The sequence below is a fragment of the Perca flavescens genome, chromosome 12 (assembly GCF_004354835.1).
Source record: "Perca flavescens isolate YP-PL-M2 chromosome 12, PFLA_1.0, whole genome shotgun sequence".
Lineage (NCBI taxonomy): Eukaryota > Metazoa > Chordata > Actinopteri > Perciformes > Percidae > Perca > Perca flavescens.
In genome coordinates, this window is record NC_041342.1 from 18863095 (window position 1) to 18882925 (window position 19831).

At 38.8% G+C, this 19831-nt stretch overlaps 1 protein-coding gene across 1 annotated transcript; it reads right to left on the reverse strand.

The window, feature by feature from the left end:
- Positions 1-483: 483 nt before the first annotated feature.
- Positions 484-16402, reverse strand: lrrcc1 (leucine rich repeat and coiled-coil centrosomal protein 1). The gene is made up of 19 exons (XM_028593990.1): positions 16068-16402; positions 14463-14668; positions 14260-14325; positions 13989-14156; positions 12369-12535; positions 10673-10864; positions 9978-10177; positions 9003-9165; positions 7822-7970; positions 6538-6742; positions 6070-6209; positions 4714-4915; positions 3914-4099; positions 3510-3684; positions 2884-3047; positions 2435-2643; positions 1588-1725; positions 983-1118; positions 484-776 (listed from the first exon to the last, which is right to left on the reverse strand). Exons 1-19 carry the CDS (start codon positions 16109-16111, stop codon positions 666-668), a joined length of 3021 nt encoding a protein of 1006 aa, XP_028449791.1. The 5' UTR covers positions 16112-16402; the 3' UTR covers positions 484-665.
- Positions 16403-19831: the final 3429 nt, after the last annotated feature.

The window sequence follows — 19831 nt, forward strand, 5'->3', positions numbered from 1 at the left end:
AGTAAGTTTACTATTATATTTACCATGTCTTACTTACACTACTTAGTATCCCATGTTTTTGACATTTAGCTGACTTACAGTAAATAAAAAAAACTTTCAAAACATATAACATTTTAGTTAATTATTGTATCATTGATGCTTGTTTGACTGTTGAAGATGAGATTCCTCTTAGTAGATTCATTGTATACATTTCTATAATTTCATGTAATTTAAACTGAGGTACATCTGTCCATTCACAAGTGTTCACAATTTAGTTTCTTCGTAAATGACACAACAGACACCTCATACAGCTATCTACTTGTTTTAAACAGTTTTTCTTGAATCTGCCTTTTTATGTTTTTTTGTTTTGTTTCATATGTATCACACATTGTTGGATGAAATATGCTGTATAAAAATAAAGTTGTATTATTATTTACCGCTGAACCCTGCATTCTCATCTTGGATTTTAAGTTTGGTATGTATAATTTAAAGAAAAGACAAAAATATGCTCAAGAGAGAATTTATTATATAAATCATGATACACTAAAATACAACAATAACTTAACATAAAACATCTATAAAAAATAACTAGTAAATGGATTCATTTAAAAAAATAAAATGTTCCTCTAATATTTAAATTCATACGTTGCCATAGCTGCAAACATCTTATAACCTTGTGTTAAAACTTAAAAGTCTTTTAGAACACTTGTGAGACGTTTCATTTTCTCCTCCATGATTCTCTTGTTAGTTTCGGTCTCCTCCAAGAGCTGACGCATCTCCTCCTCCACTTCAAATACCTGAGGAACACACACACACACACACACACACACACACACACACACACACACACACACACACACACACACACACACACACACACACACACACACACACACACACACACACACACACACACAATCAATCAAATATGAACACACTGGCACAAAGCTCCTGTTCTTGCCTTCCAACTTTGAGAAAAACTATCCTAGTATCTATAGTTTACCTTCTGATTGGCTTGTTCAATCTGTTTCTGCTTCTCATTCGCCAGTCGAAGCAGCTCAGCTTGATGGGCAGCCTGGCCAGACTCTAGCTGTCGACGAAATGCATCATCCACACAGTGTAACTTCTCTACTGCAGCTCTGCAAGACAGACAACAACAAATGAAAAATAATGTTACATAAGGCACTTGGAGGATGTTGTTCTAACTGCTTCGGGTAAAATAAGCATTTTTTAGGGTGGACGGCCCCAGAAATGAAGCACTGAGATTAGGGCTGTAACTGTGCAAAACAATTCACGGTTCAGTGTGTAGCTCAGTTTTGGGTTCACAGTTCGGTATATTTTCGATACAACAGGGACAACAATTCTTACTGTAACAGTTAAGGCACTCAAATGCTGGCATATTGTCAATAACAAAAAAATAATTAAAAAAATAATTGCACCAATGTGACATAAACTAATATTTGATTAAAAATGATGTCTATATCTGTTTTATGGGAAATAAGACCTGTGACTTGATAACTACACACAGGCCCAAAACGTAACAAAAACAGCTGATTTCTGAAGAATTTTAAAGAGACATTTTTGCTGTTATGTGATGTTGTATCATACTTGTGTGCTTCTGTTGCTTTATCTCTTTCTTCCAGCAGCAAGCGTTCCTTGGAATCAAAGTTCTCCTTCATGCGCTTCACCTGGTTCTCCAGCCGAGTGAGCAGGTCTGCCTTCGACTGCCACTTCTTACTGGAATCACTAGTAGAAAAAAATAGATATGGAGAAATAGAAAAAGACACAATATAAACGGATGTAAAGACTAGACATTAGGGGGAGCGGTCTCAGGCAATCATCTGTAGAGATCTGTACTCTAAACAGTATGACGACATCAGTTATTCCTATTAAAGGAGACCTTTTATGCTTTTCCATATTTTTTATCATATCTATCTATCACTTGGCTCGGAATTTCATCATACCAAGCCAGTTTTCTATATATGGTCATCTGCATGAATACAGGTGCAGCGGCCGTGGGCAGTCTGACAAAAAGTGTTTTTTTTAATCATTAAACATGTAAACATGTTTTAGTAGAAACTAGGGCCTACAGTATAGTTGACTATTTGAATATTCAACCATTAAAACTACTGATCAATGCGGCAATATATATATATATATATATATATATATATATATATATATATATATATATATATATATATATATATATATATATATATATATATATATATATTGCATTACAAGTCAAGAACTTTTCAAATATTCAACTATTTTTCGACTTTTGGGGAGTAGTTGATGGCTACTAAACTACACTATTTTTTAATGTCCTAGTAGAAACAGAAAATACAAGTATGAACCTGAAAACCGTACGTAATACGTATATTTTTTTCGTGTGTGTGTGTGTATACATTATATCTAGTATGTCGATGTGTGTTTGTGATAGAATGCTTGCCTGTAAACTCTTTTGATCTCCTCAAGCTCTGCCTCCTTGTCCTCCAGCTGCTGTTTCAGCTCCTCCTTGCGCAGGCTCAGATGATCCAGCCGCTCCCTCAGCTCTCCCTGCCGAGCTGTTTCCTCCTCCAGCTGCTGCTGGAACCTCTTCTGAGCCTGAACCGCCTCCTCGCGCAGCCTGCGGATCTGATCATCGCGCTCCTGCAGGGCCTAGACAGCCGGGTGGCAGAGGAGAAAGTGAAATGGCTTTAGTTTGTCTAGATTAAAAACAGAATAAGACAGATAGATAAATATATAGAGAGATATATAAAAACTAACTACATATATACAATGCTTGTGGTAATATGCACAAACTAAACTTTGAAGTAGTGGCAGGTTCTGGTATGATGGGCTCTTTTGTAGTTTTGTTTTTTAAACACACTGATTTCAATAATCAAAATATCCCACTACCTCTTTGAGTTTGCGGATGGTCTCTGTCTGATCATCAATGATTTTGGTTTTGATTTTTAGGGCATCGTTGTCCCTGTCGTTCTGTTTCTTCTGAGTCTCCAGCTCATCACCCAACACTTCTATCCTGGCCTCCAGACGTCCACGATCCTGAGCCAAGGACGCTCCTAGTAAAGAGAAAAACATTGAATTGTAAATTGGTTCTCATCTCTAATGATAGCAGCACTTAATGTTAAACTTTGCTACTTTAAGGTTAACTATTATTCTTTTGTCCATTTTTATCAGTTTGATTCCTTTTTTTTGGTGCATTTACTGCCTTAAACAAAGCATTTTTACAATGTACAATTAACTTGCCTGAAGTGTGTAAGAGTGCGTTTCTCCCAAATAACCACTAGATGACAGGCTTTACTAGATACGGATTAAATAAAACATCAGCACATACAGGAATAAGCCAAACAGCTTAATTCGGACTCTAAAGTACACATTTAGGAGGCTAATATGATAAACTGGACTCAAGTGAAGACCTATACTAGCGGTTGATAATAAACAACTAAAATTTGTTGTCCACTTCAGATGAGCCTGTTGCATGGAACACAGTGACAACAAGTGCCCTCTTAGACGTTTCCCACCTTGCTGAGCGAGCTCCTGGCCCCAGATCCTCCTCTCTGCCCTGAGGCCGTCGATCACCGACTCCTGAGCTGTGAGCTGAGACAACAGTCGCGCCTTGTCTTTCTTGAGCAATTCGAGCTGCAGGCCAAGACGCCGGTCCTGCTCCACCTCTGCTTCCAAGGAATGCAGACGGCTCTGGCAGAGGGAAAGACAGTATTAATGATTAACGGTCATCGGTGTCGTGGCTGACAGCTGGACCATTCAGTATTCATGATTTCTCAAAGTCTCCCAAAGGCGATGACTGATTCCCAGAACTGGTCATATCTATTGTATCTTATATATACAATATGTTTTTTCAAACCTGATCAGACAATATATTCTTATTAATTTATTCAGATCTCACTCTTTTACTTTACTGCTGTACCTTCAGATCAGTGACAGCGTCTCTCTTGGCTTTGATGAGATCAGTGATGCGGTTCTTCTGTTCTTTGACCATGGCTGTGAGCTCCTGCACCAGGGAGGCCGATTTCTTCTCCCTCTGCTGGGACTGGCCGAGGGTCTCCTTGAGCCTCCACAGCTCTGCAGTCATCTGATCACAAGCCTCCTTTACCTAAAGAAGCAGAGTGAGGATGTGGAACTGAATGTGAATGAGAGTTGAACAGAGTGAAGCACTTTGATTCAAGCATTATCTGACTCAACAATTTTATCATCACTGTCAAATTCTGACAGAAAAGGTGACAGAGTTATGGATTTAAAGAAAGCTTTTTTTTTTTTTTTTTTTTTTTCAAAGGTTTCCACGAGAGAATGTTTGGCTAGCAATCTGTATCTCATTCAGGTCAAAGGTTGGAGTAGAAAATTGTGCAAGTGGTAGCAATCAAGATTAGATTAGATTTTGTACAGAATGCATGAATGAAATCTGTAACCATACTGAGAAAGTGCAGACTGATTCAAATCCATTCCTTTTGTATAGCTTTCTTCCTGTGGCAATCACAGACTATGTGTCTGATGAACCTAATTCAATCTCCGCTTTCAACATCAGGCTGGGAAAAAAAAATCCTCTAAGTCTATCTAGATTGGGATCAATTCCAGTTCAATCATTTCACTTTTTACTGGACAGTAATAATTTATCAGATGGACTGTCCAGAGATTGGAGAGTCAAATTTAGGACAACACTTCACTTGATTACAGGCCATCTGTATGGCATGCGTCCATCTATTAGCAGACCTCAGAGAAGCGAGCAGCCTCGATGGTTAGCGCCATGCGGAACTCGTCCTCCAGAGCAGCGTACTGTTTCCTGCCCTCTGCCAGTTTATCCTGCAGCTCCACCTCCCTGTGGCTGTGTCTCTGTTCCACTGATGCAACCTCTTTCGCCACTGCCTCACGGAAATCTGCCCCGCCAGGCTGCAACCGCAATTCCAGCTGTTTTCTATTTAAAAAAAAATACAAACAAGGATGGTCAACCGGTCAGTCTGTCTAGTTATTATATTTAGCTTTTTGCTATTTATTTATTATATGTTGCATTTTTTTTTTTTACTGCACTATGCTCTTTGCTGCTGTAACACCAGGAACACACTACCTGTGAAACGCTGCGAAGCGCATATTTGTGCCCGATCGGGTGCCTGGCTATTCACACCAGATGTACATTTCTCCGTACCGGTCACAAAGCGTTCCTGTTCCTCTCCTCGTGTTTTTGGTAGTCCTCCAACAACCGCCTTCCACCTCCAGCAAGGCCACTCCAAACTCTGTGTGTGTGTGTGTGTGTGTGTGTGTGTGTGTGTGTGTGTGTGTGTGTGTGTGTGTCTTTTTCTCTGTGTGCCTCATCGCATGTCTCGCTCTAGACACAGCTGAGAAGTCAAGACAGCCAAAATCACCATAAACCTGGGTGTTTTCTTTTGAAATTGGTTTTATTTTGTATCCGGCAGAGCTGCAGCCTTCTTGTGTTTGATTACCTACCCAACTTGACACATTAGCTCAAAGAAATAGAGTAGACGCCGAAACGATCACTGCAGCACGGGCTGGAGCTGGAGCTCCGCTCCTGATCGCAGCTGGTTTTGGATTGGATTGGATAACATGGGCGCCAAAATGAAAACAGCTCTGCTTCACTTCTGCTTTAAATATACTGGAGGAATTATTACAGCAAGCAAAAAAAATGTCAATGTTCGTATGGTCACCTGGCTATTGTTTGTTATGACAGCTAGAGAACTTATCCTTTAGATATTTCTCTATAACATTCGGTACTCATGACCATATAAATAGCTAAGTTTAGAAAATAAACATCTTTACGTATTATTTCTCAAGAGTAAAAAGTTTAACAACTCAACTAATCTGCTTCATCAGAACTATGTAGCTGTGGTTTGATCAGATTTGTGATTTCTTTAAAAACAGTCAGAAGAACAAAGACAAAACAGAAACATCTCATGTGGAATAACCAAAACTATTCAATCATATACATGTAGGAGCCTATCAATCATAGGTTCAAAGTTGATTGAGAAAATAGATTATCAGTTTTTAAAAGGGGGGTAAAGTTGAGATTAAGCAACACATCTTTCAGTTATTCAAAATAAAATGTTCCAGGTGTACCTGTGCTCTTGTTCCCTGGACGCCAGCAGTTCATGCAGCTGCTGCAGTTTGTCTTTGTGCTGACACACTGATGCTCTCTGGATGTCGGCCTCTCTCTTCAGAGCTGCTGCCTTGTTCTCCAGCTCCTGGTGCCGCTTCATCTGAGGAAGGTCAGCACATATCTTATACCATGTATACCATGTTTTACAACATACCGTAAGAGCTGAATGACCCGTCTCTGCTGAATCCTTTCATCTGGCTGCATTTATTCACTCTGCAGGAGAGCTCACTAAACTAGTACACTGGTTATCAAAAATGATAGTGACACAAGGGGTTAACATGTTCAGTGGTAGGCTACAGAAACAGCATGATATTTTCATATGTGTGTGACTCTAAATAAACTTGCTTTGATTTCCTGACTAAAGGCACACTATCCGTATCAAAATGGCGATACAAGAGTTCTCAGGTATACTAAACCAACTATTGCACCTCCTCAGCCTGTTGGCGAGCCCTGAGTGCCTCTCCATGGGAGATGCTTTCCTCCAGTCTGCGCAGTGCAGTCTTGTGTTGCTCTTCACCGCTGCGGGCCTGCTCCAGCTGCTGGGTTAGGGACTGACACCTGCCCTCCAGCTCCTCAACACGAGTCTGCAGTTCAGAGCGCCCCGATCGCTCCTTTAGCAACAACTCTTTCATTCTGCATGGGGAAAAAACATGATAAGAGCAGCAAGAGTAATACCCTGAATGACTGGAAACTGTCAAGGCAACCACTACCAATTTTTTGATGCCCTCGATTATCCCGTGTTTTATCTCCCGCTGTTAAAAATGTGATAGCCTAGATAGTGTTGTGAGCCTGTGAAATTGAAGAAATTTGACATTACGACATAGTTAAAAGCTTAGAAATATAGTGAAAATGGCAGTAAAAAAAAAAAAAATAACATTATACAAAAAGGCAGTCTGGTGAAAAAAAAAAATAGAAAGAAAAATCTTGAAGAATTCAGGACACACTGTAAAACTAAGAAAAACTGTACAACCACTTGCAACGGCTCCCTCTTTAAATTAGCCATGATGAGTCATTTCACTGTAATCTGTCTCTTGATGAGCGAGGGAGTCAATAGTACCAGCGGTGTTCAGTGTCATTAGAAAGGGACAGTTAAGATTGATTCATGTAATACATCTGACATATGCTTGTCACCAGGCTGCTAATTACAACCATAATGCAGATTTATCTAAGCAGGGTGTGATGGAAGCAAGAACAGTGCACAAAATACACCTGGCTGTATCTGTGCAGTGTTACAGCAAAATGGTTCCATATAGGAATATTTAATTATAGATAACTATACACTGTGGACTTTAAATATAAGGTATATACAGTAAGCAGGATGGGTGTGCAGGTAATGATCTTTATACTAAATATCTTTATTATTACAGAAAACTGCTGGCATATTTTAAGCTTTTGGAGAAATGGAGCCAAAATGTGTGCTCAATTTCATTAGATACTACGGGACAATGATAGTGAGGAATTTTTAATGGTGGGATGGATACTCATTGTTTAAGAATGAGACAGGCAGCGGGCGCTGGTCTCAGGAGAGCCAATACAAAAGATGAAGAGGGCTGAAATAGATGAGAATCCATTATGCAGTTGACAACTGAAATCCACAGAGACCAGTTCAATTATCCCTTTTCATCATGACGTCTGCTTTAGAGCTACTGCACCGATGTGAACGTCTGTGTGCATACATGTGCATCTGTGTGTCCAACCAGTTTTCCTCTTACCTGTCGGTGGTGTGCAGGGCCATGCTTTGCAAGTCTTTTTCCTCGCTGACCTTCGTCTGCAGGCACTTTAGATCCTCTGTTAGTTTCCTCACAGCCTGCTCAGCCTTCCAACGCCTCTCCCTTTCCTGGTCACGCTCTTCCACAATAGTCTGACACATGCACAGACAAAAACACAAATACTAAGGGAAGAACAATTAAACAACATTGAATGTTTTTTGAAGTATCAGTGAGTTCCTGTAAAGAATATTGATAAGAATAAAAGGAGAGCTCCACAGATTTTACACACCAAAGTGTGTCTACAGGTCTTTTGAACTGTTACTGCATAGGTCAAAAAAAAAAATATATATATATATATATATATATATATATATATATATATATATATATATATATATATGAATAAAGGCTCTATATTGTATAGAGCCTTTGTGGCTCCAGGAAGAGCGGCATGAAATCTGATAAATTCACTTGAATCAGCATTGATTGGGGCTAAAGACTACAAGTTTATAAATGAGAGACATCTGGGGTATGGAGTTAGAAAGAAGTGAGCTTACTAGACTTCTTTAGCCCGCTCCTTATCTCTGCTTTAGGCTAGCGGCACAAGGCGACTTTAGCCGCTACTAGCATAACACACACAAATCATTGCATTGCAGGTATAGTAGGCACCAGGTTTTGACAAGCAAGAAGAACGCATGGAACAAAGAATATCTTTTGAGCGTGGGAGGGACACTCTTAGCCATGGTGAAGGTTGGAGTTTGAATATAACAGGAAAAATGGTGGCTGGTATATTACAAGGGAATGGAAAATATGCTATTTCTATGTATGTATACGCTTAACGAGTGTTCATATGCATATGCAACCATTAGTCTAACACAGTGGTTCCCAAAGTGGGGTTCAGGGACCCCCAGGGGTCCAGATGGTAGACTCCTGAGTGTTGTGTTATGTATGATGTTTTGTAACAAAATTTTAAATAATGTATCATTTATTAGATTACTGACTAGAGTTATCTCAAAAAGTCTAATGAAAAATGTTAATATTATTCTGATCCTCTATGTGCATGTTGGTGTGTAATGGTTTTGGGTAAAAATAAAAACAATACCTACAAAAGTATTTCACAAAAATATGGGTACAAACACCCAGAGGATGTTTACTCCCCTCTTGTACAGAGGCATATTTCGTACCCTATAGGTTTCCTCCTCCCCAGTGGACTTGGCTTTCATGTCGCCTGAGGCCTTAGCAGCTGTCACAGGTCCCCTTCTTAAGTCTTTATCCCCTGCAGCGCCAGACTTCCTCCTGGGCCCCTCAGCAGACTTTGAACTCCTCTGTTTACGATTCTCCTGATCGCTGCACATAAAACAAATCAAAGGTATTGAACCAGCTGTAAAATGGATTATAAAAATCCCTCAAGCAAATCTATGGCTCAATAAAGGTCAAAGCTGACAACTTGATCACTTTTATAGGTAGGCAAAGTTTGAATAACTTTGTTTGAATTGAATTTGGAGCTAATATTTTAAAATCACCCTGCCTTTGATGAGAACAGTTGGGAGCTTACTTAAGTTAATACTGGATACTGAATCCAGTACATGTCATCAGTGGCTGATGAAGCAAGATAAAGGGGTAGATCACAGAAGCACGGCCATTAATCATGGGAGATAGATGACAGTTGTAATTTGTAACAGAGAGGAGTAAAGTTTACCACATCGCTCAGAGAAGAAAATGTATCATTGCCTTCCAGGTGAGAGGTAAACGGATTTCCTTAATCACCAAGAATGCTGATGATATTAGGTTGATGCATGCTGAACAAAATGGAAATATCCATTGCTGCGTATTGTATTTGATTATTATGAATGCAGACTTTGTCAATTACATCATCATAAACCCTTCTGTGTCAGCAACGTGTGTATGAATTGGATTATCTTTACTCAAAGGTACAGTGCCTGATTTTGTTAGGGTCCAATAGCGCTTAAAATATCTTTGCACAGTTGAGTTTTAAAACATTAACAGAGAGTTCAGAGGAATTTGGGATTTGTGTGGGTGGCAGTTAACTCGTATAACAAAATCAGGGAGTAAACATGTAAACATGAGGGGAAAACAAATTATTTTCATTACAGAGCAGTTAACATGACAACTTTTTTTTTTTTTTTTTTTTTGTTCACCTGTCTGATCTCCGGCCCCTGGTTCCCTTGGGGGTTGTCCTTTGTGTCATGCTGTTACGGTGTTTGGGGATCCCCGTTTGCCTCCTGTTTTCCTTCCCGCTGTCACACTCACTCTCTGATGTGCGATCTGTGTCCCTCTTGGCTTTCCGTACTGGGACGCCAGAATGAGTAGAGCTACTGGATTTGTCAACCGCAGGGGCCTGGGTACATATTGCAGAAATACTCATATGTGACGAAAAAACAAAAAAACAGTCTACATGTTTGGATGAATGCAAACTGAATAATAAATGAATAAAACATAGGGTAGGTTTGATAGGCATAGCAGCAACATGAAATGGAACACTTCAAAAATCTAATTTAAATAAAAGGACTTCACACTTAAGTTAAAGAAAAAATACATGTGGTATCAAAGCTGGGATGCTGCCCCGATACCATGAATACTTAACCTAGAACAAATACATTAAGCATCATCAACAGGCGTCTTTAGAGACAAATGTTCTCTTAAATCTGAAAATGCTGAAATACTCCAGTTTCTAATATTTGAAAAAAAAGGACCATTAGCAATACAGACTAACTATGACTGTTTTTTATCTAAATATAACCCATCAATATGTTTATTTCTTCGCCTGCTGTATACCTCGTACAAATACTTCCTAATCATGAATTGATGGCTTTCAGCAGTGTGAAATAAGCACCTTCTGGATAAGCTGGGACACCTGGTGCTCCAGTTTCCTGATGCGTTGTTCATTAACTGGGTCTGCTGGATCGGACACCGTAGAGCGAATCTGTGCAACTGGATCTGTGATTGCTTCAGAGGCAATCCGCTGACGAAACTGGGTCAGCACCTCATCAATGCGGGGTGTAGTGAGAGTGACATCCTCTCTTACCTGCAATGGAAACTTAAATGTGCTACTTTTTCCATTTGGGTGTGTTACACTGCAGCTGGTTTTGCTTAAAAGAAAAACAGATGGATTTTGCCATCTGGTGCAATGAGTGTATAAAGTAAGCTATAGTGACTACTGGGGATCTGCTATTTACAACTTGGGCTACAGGGTGACACAGCGGATCAATTAGTTCATCTCTATCACTTCACGGCAAGATGGTCTAGTTCAGGGGTCGGCAACCTTTTTGATATGAAGTGCCCTTTTCAAAATGTCTTGCTTATTAGTGTGCCATGTTAACATAATTTTTTTTATGAAATCACATCAAAATGTAATATCCAGGGAATCTGTAATAATCAGGACCTTGTAATTATTATTATTGTATATTATTATTATCATCATTATGGAAACATGGTTTTAGTATGCAGTCCTGATTGGTGGAAAATGGGCTGACAAAAATATCACTGTCAAAGAGCCTGAAGCGAAAAGTTGTGGAAAAGCCCAGCTTTAATGATGAATGGACTGATAAGCAGGTCCTGTATGTCTCATTTTCAATGAAACGATGCTGTGGCAAAATAATAACACAACCAGCATCATTATCAAGAATGAAGTACAGGAACATAACGATTGCGTCATTCACGTGCATATTAAGTAGCCACATGTATTTGTTTTGGTCTTATAATGCATCCATATTTACCGCTCCAGCGGAGAGGATGGTTTCTTCAGACAGCTTAAATTTATAAGAATTTTTCCAAATTTCAAGATCCCTGCAAACTAAGATACAAAAACAGACTACAAACCAACAGCTTTTGCTTTAGCTTGTTTTGTAAAAATTTGCTATTTGCAGAGTAGAGCTGTGTTTGCGTAAAACAGCGCAATGGACAAGAGTGTACCGAGCAGACAGAGCAGATTGAATTATCGCTATCTACATGTTTATGCCGGTCTACACAGGGGAGTGCACTGATAAGTATTGGCTTTTAACTCACGAAGGTTTAATTGTAGCCACCTTACATTAACAAGACGTTAGTTCATCTGCCCCAGCGGCCGTTGGTAATCCTCTTTGTATTGTTCCCAGTCAGAGATATGAGTCAATCAAACTACCGTAAATAACAGGTTGCGCAAAGGCGCCGATTTGTTTTCCTCCGTGGGTGCTCACACGCGCACACCCTTTAAAAAAAAAAAAAGTAGTCAAAAATGTCGACCCCTGGTCTAGTTAATTAAGTCTCCCAAACCATTTTCCTGTTAACACTTTGGGAAAGTGAGAGGACAGGTTTGGCAGTGGAAAATCACACATTTTTCAGTTTGCACATGCCTTGAATGTGGGGGTTCTGATTCGATTCCCACTGCGATACATCAACCAATGTGTCCCTGAGCAAGAAACTTAAGTTGCTAGTTGCTACAGAGGCGTGCAACCTCTGAGATATATATATATATATATATATATATAAAAGCATCGGATAAATGACATGTAATAAAAAAAATTATGTAATAGTATGGGATCAAAAACTACCGCTTCATTGTGACTGGTATCCGAGGACAGCAGAAGGTCCACATAGTCCTCCAGACCAGGGATATCACATGGACTCCCTAGACCTAGCTGTGATGGATTTCCATGCCGGTCCAGACCATCCAGAGCAGAAATCTGTGGCAACGACTGAATAACAATTTCCCTGTAACCTGCAGCAGGACAGACACACATATACATAAAAAAATCTGACAAGGCCAGAGTTGCGAGACCATCCATGAATTCCATTATTCAGAATTATTTCATTAGTAGTATATTGCTTGGCTAAAAAAATCAGGTGGCCCAAAATTAAATAATTTATATCTAAATGAATTCCCTCTCTTCAGTGTGTTCTATCCTTATGCACTATTGATGTGACTCACTTAATGAGAACTAAGGTACTGCTAATATAAGTGTACCTACGAACATTGACAGCAAAGGTTGTAAGACTGCATTGAGTTTGTCCTCATGGATTAAAACACATTCTTTTAACAGCTACTGCTGTGAATTAATCATGAGCAGGAAGATATGGATAATGGATGCACTCCATAACTTAAAGTAAAACACTGGAAAGATTTTAACATTCAAATCACTGCAGTCAAATCAATTATGTAAACAGAAATACAATGTAAAGAGAGCCAAGTAGGACACAGTCATCCCTAGTGGTGGCTGTCCATTAGACTACCACTGATTGTCATTGTGCTTTCATTCATACAACATGGGAGAGTTATGAGTCAGTTATGCAGCTAAATCTAGCAATTATCCTCTGGATTAGTGAAATATGCATCAAAAACAACAGAGAGAAGAAAGAAGTCACCTGTTTATAGCACATACTGATTATGTATATTATTACACTTTTTAAATGTCCACAAGTAAAATCTTTCCTATAAACTCACAATTTAGCTCAATAAATCCTACGTTCATGATTGTTTTAGTGTTGAAACTGTTTTAGAGAGTGTTAATTCCGCAGGCTGTGGTTTGTGGTGCTGTTGAATTGAGAGGTGTAGTCTACCCTCATTGAAATGTGGTGGACAGAACAGCAAAATATAAAGCATCAAGGATCCTTAGGACCATGAAGTTGAATCAACACGTCTTCAACAAAAACTGAGCAACCTCACCTTCATGAGTTTTATGCAGGGCTGTTTATTTAGACATTATATTACATTCTTTGGGCAGATGCTTTTGTCCAAAGCAACTTACAATACATGTAATCAAAACTAGATGTCTTCGAAAAAATTGTAAATACATCCCTCCCAAACAAACAACCACAAGCTTGTTCAGTGTTTTTTTGAAGTGCTAGCATGGGGTGTTGAGTTGCAGTCTAACAGGTAGGTTTTCAGCATGCAGCAGAAAACTAGACTGGGTTTTATTAAGCTGGTTGTACTCTGAGGTAAACTGGAGTGTGTATAGTCTGTATGTATACATAAACACACCCAATTTCAAAAATAATTCTTCAAAACATTCTTAACAGTCCCTGCACCTGAAATTTTACTTTTACTTCTTCTGACTGAACCATGTTAAGTTTTTATTTTTTTTTATTTTAACATATCAGGTAACACGTACTGATAAAGTATATCTGTCAAAGGCCAGTATTTACAGGTAATATATTTGTCCAAGTACTCTTACCTGGTGACCTACACACAGGGTTGTCCCTGCCATACTGGCTCAAAGTGACCTCTCTTAAACTTTGCAATCCCAGCAGGCACTGCAGGAGATGATCAATGTTGGCCAGGTGGTTGCTATGGAGACTAATGTGCTTCAGCTTGTATCCCGCGCCATGAAGATACAACAAGCCTAGTGGGGATATCAGGAATCAAAAGCATTGACACATCAATCACTTGGAAGTGTTTTTATTTGAGTGTAGAAAAAAAGTTTGTTCAGTTGGTGTTCAACTCACCAGTGAGGTTGTTTATCTGATTGTAGGACAAGTTTAATCGTGTTAGGTTCACGAGGCCATTCAGTCCTGAGGTAAAAGGAGGGGACATTAACAACGGAGTGATTTTACAGCTCAAAGAGTCTGTAATAAAGAATTATTACTTGGAGAACACCAACAAAGCTGAAACATTTATCGTCAGAGTAAAATGGTGACTAAGGACTCACCTTCAACCTTGGTGATTAAGTTACATGATAAATTTAAAGTCCTTAGGGAAGTGAGGGAACTTAGACCCTCAATCTTAGAAATGCAATTGGAGGAAAGGTCTAAGTGCCGCAGGTGCCAAGCTGAGGTCAGGCCCTCGATCCCTGGGATGTGATTGCAGTGCAGATTGAGTGATGTTACAGTGGGACTCAGGGGGACATCTAGCAAACTAGACACAAAGCAACAAGGTAAAACAACAGATTCACCATGGAAGAAAAAACTTTGATTTCGTGCTGACCAATTTGCTCTGCATGAAATGGTTTCTCAAATTTGCAGCAACACATTTTTTTCATCAGTTAATCGAGTATTTTAGTCTATGAAAGGTCCCAAAAAGTGTGAAAAATACCCATCAGAGTTCAAGGTAACATCTTCCAATGTCTTGTTTTCACCGATCAACAGCCCCCAACCCAAAATATATTCAGTTTACATGTACTGTATATAAATCACAGAAAATCAGCCTATCCTCACATTAAACTACAAACTAGTAAATATTTGTAAATTTTACTGATTAACTTTCTGGCTTTTCAGTTCGAAAACCTTGCGATGAACATTTAAAGTAGTGGTTTCTAACCTTATGGGATTGTGACCCCTTAACATGAAGCAAGTTCTACTTGTGATCCCTCATCACAGGTTGTGGCTTTAATGTGGACATGAACTATGAGCAGCACTTTAACCAAAGCATGATTTTTCTATCTCAGATTGAAGGTAAAAGTATCAGAGCTGAACCCAGTAGATTGACAGCATAACAATCAACAACTTTTTGTTAATTAATAAAATGAAGCAACGATGCCAAACACTCTCTGCTTCCAGCTTGTTAGTTGTGAGGATTTGCTGCTGTTCCTTGAATCATGTAATAGTAAACTGAATATTTTAGGGTTTTGGACAGTCAGTCAAAACAAGCAATACTAAGATGTCATTTTAGGTTTTCGGGAATTGGGTGAGGAGGACCTCTTATCAGTGGTGGGTGGAATGTAACAAAGTATCTTAACTCCATTAAACTTAAGCAACATTAACGTTACAGTTTTGAGGTACTACTTGCAAACTACGTTTAAACTTTTATTCCACTAAATTTCAGAGGGAAATAATGTACTCTTTACTCCATTACGTCTGACGGTTAACGTCAGCGTTATAGTTACTAGTCACTTTGCAAAGAAGATTTTACATACAAACATAAGATGATGTTATAAAAGGTGCTAATGATTAAACCAGCAGTATAACGTTACAATTAACATTAGCTTAACCCATTACAATTCTGTTTTATGCACATTAATGCATTAGCTATAATCTAATAATATAGCATAGATAGATAAGATAAGATATAGATAAGATATACTTTATTGTCCCCGAAGGAAAATTTGTTTTGGACTTTACATAACAGGCAAAAATATGACAGGGACCATTCCGCTGCATGAGTAACGTAACGTTTAGTATCTTAAGTGAATTTAGCAATACTACTTTACCTTTTAGTATTTTAAAATAAATGAATTCAACGTTTAACGTCAATACAAGTCGAGACACACGTTTCTATCGAACAAAGCCACAAAAACGCTGTGATTAGTTTACGTTACCTTGTTATATTCTGGTCAATAAGACTCAGCTCCTTGTCTCCCATAACGACGACATGCAACCAGCTAGTGTTAGCCTTTATTTACCCATGTGTACTGTAGATCGCGTAACGTAGCTAGCTAAACCGTAGCAGAGTAGCAAAAGTTTACTAGCAAACGAGCACAGGAGGCAAACTCATACCGAGCAGTTTACAAAGAACAGTTACAAAAGCTAGAACAGCCAACAAGTGTTGTGGTGTATTTTCTATTTTCTAAGGTTTGAACCTATGGGTTGAGGTTGAACTAACCGCTTCTATCGGTCTTCCTGTTTACATGACGTAGTTAACGGTAACATCCGGGAACATCCTCCGCCTACCGAAGACACTCCGGCTGTTTTAGATAATCACTTTTAAGGTCTATGGATAAACACAGATTATCATAAATAAATATATAGTTCATATATTTTAGACAGTGTATGTAATGTCGGTTTATTCAATGCTAAATTAATGAATACATACATTAATAAATATGCCTATGAAGTAGTATAGTTGACATGAACTTCCACGATAACCTTCAAAGTCAATGTGACTTCTAATGTGACTGTTATCACCACTGTTCATCACGCCCCCAACCGGCCCGTCAGACACCGCCTACCAAGAGTCTGGGTCTGCCGAGGTTTCTTCCTAAAAGGGAGTTTTTTCTTGCCACTGTCGCAATAGCCACTGCTAATGCTTGCTCTTGAGGGAATTACTGTAATTGTTGGGCTTTTGGAATTTATAGAGTGTGGTCTAGACCTACTCTATCTGTAAAGTGTCTCGAGATAACTTTTGTTATGATTTGATACTATAAATAAAATTGAATTGAATTGAATTGAAAATTGAAAATACATCCTGAAATAAATAAATAAATGTAGCATAAATATAAATAAATAAATTAGTCAGTATACTTAAAATAATACATAGGTTTTACTTTTGTTTATTTCAGGGGACATTTATTTTATAAGTACACATATATTTATTTCATAGTACAAAATGTGGTAACCTAAATAATACAGAGGAGAAAAAAGACACAAACAAACGTGCTACATGAAAAACACAATATCATGCCTGCCAAGACAAAGACATTTTAGTGTATAGGCCTAATAGAAAGTTACATCCTTTATTTTGGCTCTGCTGTCACTGCTTGTACGCCGTCTGGTAAGGACAGTTTATCTACTCTGTGGAAAAGACAAAATCACGTATCACATTGAAGTTTGAGTGACAAGGAAAAATAAACGTGAAAACAAAAAGAAAACTGTGGAGTCATTCTGAGTCTTGTTTAAGCGCGTCGACCATGGCGCATTCCAGGTCAAAAAAGGGAACAACATGTTGTCAGATGGTTGCTCCCACATTATGCATTTGTCACAAAGTAACTATAAAATGATTGTCTTCAAATTAAATTAGGCTACTCTTTGCTCTGAACAACTGAATATAATCTCCTCATTGATGCATTTATTATAAAATGTGTAGGCTATCTGATGCTTCAGACCCACTAGAATCTTTAAGGGTAGTATACAGTATACAATGCTAATATGCATCGCTAAACCAGATTTGTTTTAATACTGCTAAAAGATAATTAATATTGGCATTTGGCACCACGGCAAAGTTATAAAAACCACTGCAGAAAAAGAGTGTGACGCACCTCACAAATATTTAACACGTGAAAGTGTTATGCACACAAACAAATGTGTGACAAATTGCATCCAGTAAATAGTGTGACTGTAAAAAAGTCAAAGTGAAATAATCAACTTTAACCACTGAGAACAGAGTTAGATGACCTGTAGCAGATAGCTGAGAGGAATACATTAAATCTGTCTTGCGCTGCTAGTATGAAATGCTGCAATAGACACACTGTTGTACTGGTTGTAGCTTTCAGCGGGAGTTGGTTGGGCTTGACATGCCGAGCTTGTACACGAGTCTGTCTGTATGGTCACATGTGGTACAGTATGATACTGTAATCCTTTACCTGGAGGACAATTAGGGTTAATTTGCAAAAACAGATATCTCTGTTTTAATTTATTTTCCAATGTTTTTTTGTGTAACCCAGAAAATATCAATCAAAATGTGAAAAACAATTAAACTGGTGTTGGTTAAAGGATCAGGAGGATTATTATTAAGCAATCCATAGAATGGAAGTCTATGGCAATTTCACTTTGAAAACTAATGGTGCACTTTGGGATCCCGCCAAAGTTAATCAGCATCATCAAGAGCCCCTACTGTATGGAATGCAACATTGAGTCCTTCATAAGGATGTCCATCAAAGGCCTTCGAGGTCCTGACTTGCGTGCAATAGGGATGTTTGCTCTCGCCCTTCTTCTTCCTTCTCATAAATTAGATCATGAACCAAGTAACTAACAACAGGAGAACCGTTGGAGCCTAGCTGAACAGCTAGAGCATCTTGATTTTACTGATGATATTGCACTACTTGCACACACTAACAGATGCAGGACAAATCACACACACTAGGAGGAACAACTTAAGATAAGAATCAATAACAAGAACAATGCACCAATAATCACAGATCATAACCAACTAGAGGAGGTAGACAGCTTTACATACCTTGGGAGCATAATGACTGTGGAAGAACAGAGGACAATGTCAAGGCCAGAATAAGAAAGGCAAGAACAACATTCAACATCCTAAATAAAAACATCTGCAAAGCAAAAAACCTAGCACTTAAAACCAAGCGGAAATTTATTCCTATTGTACAGATCCGAAACATGAAAAATAACCAACATCCGCAATAAACTACAGACATTTATCAATCGCTGCCTTCAATGCCTCCTGGGAATCTACTGGCCCGACACCTACACCAACCTGTGGGAGCCATAGAATGTGTGGTGGGAGCACACCGAGCAAGAACCCATGGCACTTTAAATTAGGAGAATGAAGAGGAGCTAGATATGCCGCACACTTAGAAAACAAAATAAACCAATCACCAAGCAGGCACTAACATGGAACCCACAAGGCAAGAGAAAGAGAGGAAGACCTACAACGACCTGGAGAAGAAGTGCAGAACAAGTGATTAAGGCTGAGGAGCTGTCATGGCAGCAACTGGATCGGAAGGCACAAGACCAGAGAGGATGGAGGGCTTGGGGAATATAAAGGCCTTAGTAAGTAAGTATATCATTATACATGGCTTATTTTTATGCTTGTTTCCTTTCAGATATAATTTATCAAACCTCCTACATTTGGAAAACAAAGCTTGCTGCGAGTTGTGCATCCTTGCTCAAGTATGGCTAATCACAGATGTAATATAAAGATCCTGACCGGTTATACTCATAATTCATCCAGCAGCTACAAGCCGGTGATTAATTCAGTTCATCACACACTGAACATTGTCCATATTAGAGGAGCTGCATGACTGATCACTATACTCACTGGCTGCTCGCCAGCAATGATAAAACCAATTATACCTGCAAACCAGCCAATGGCCCTCCTTAACCTGTGAAAATGATGATCTGGTGCTAATGAAGTGAGTGAATTAGAAATGCCATCTGCTGCTGCCTTACCACCACATATTGCTCAGAAGCTGTAGTTTTCAAGGGCATTGTAGAAAAATTTATATTCTCATAGCCAATTACAGAATAGGACTAATGTGTAGGAATTCTATAATTAAACTTAAGTGGAGGATTTGTAAATTTAGCTTTATTCTGTGCCTCATGGTTTCGCTAAAGGACAAGTCAGAGGATCACCAAAGTCAACATGATTTATCTTCTGGGAATCGTGAATGTCTGAACAAAATGTAAT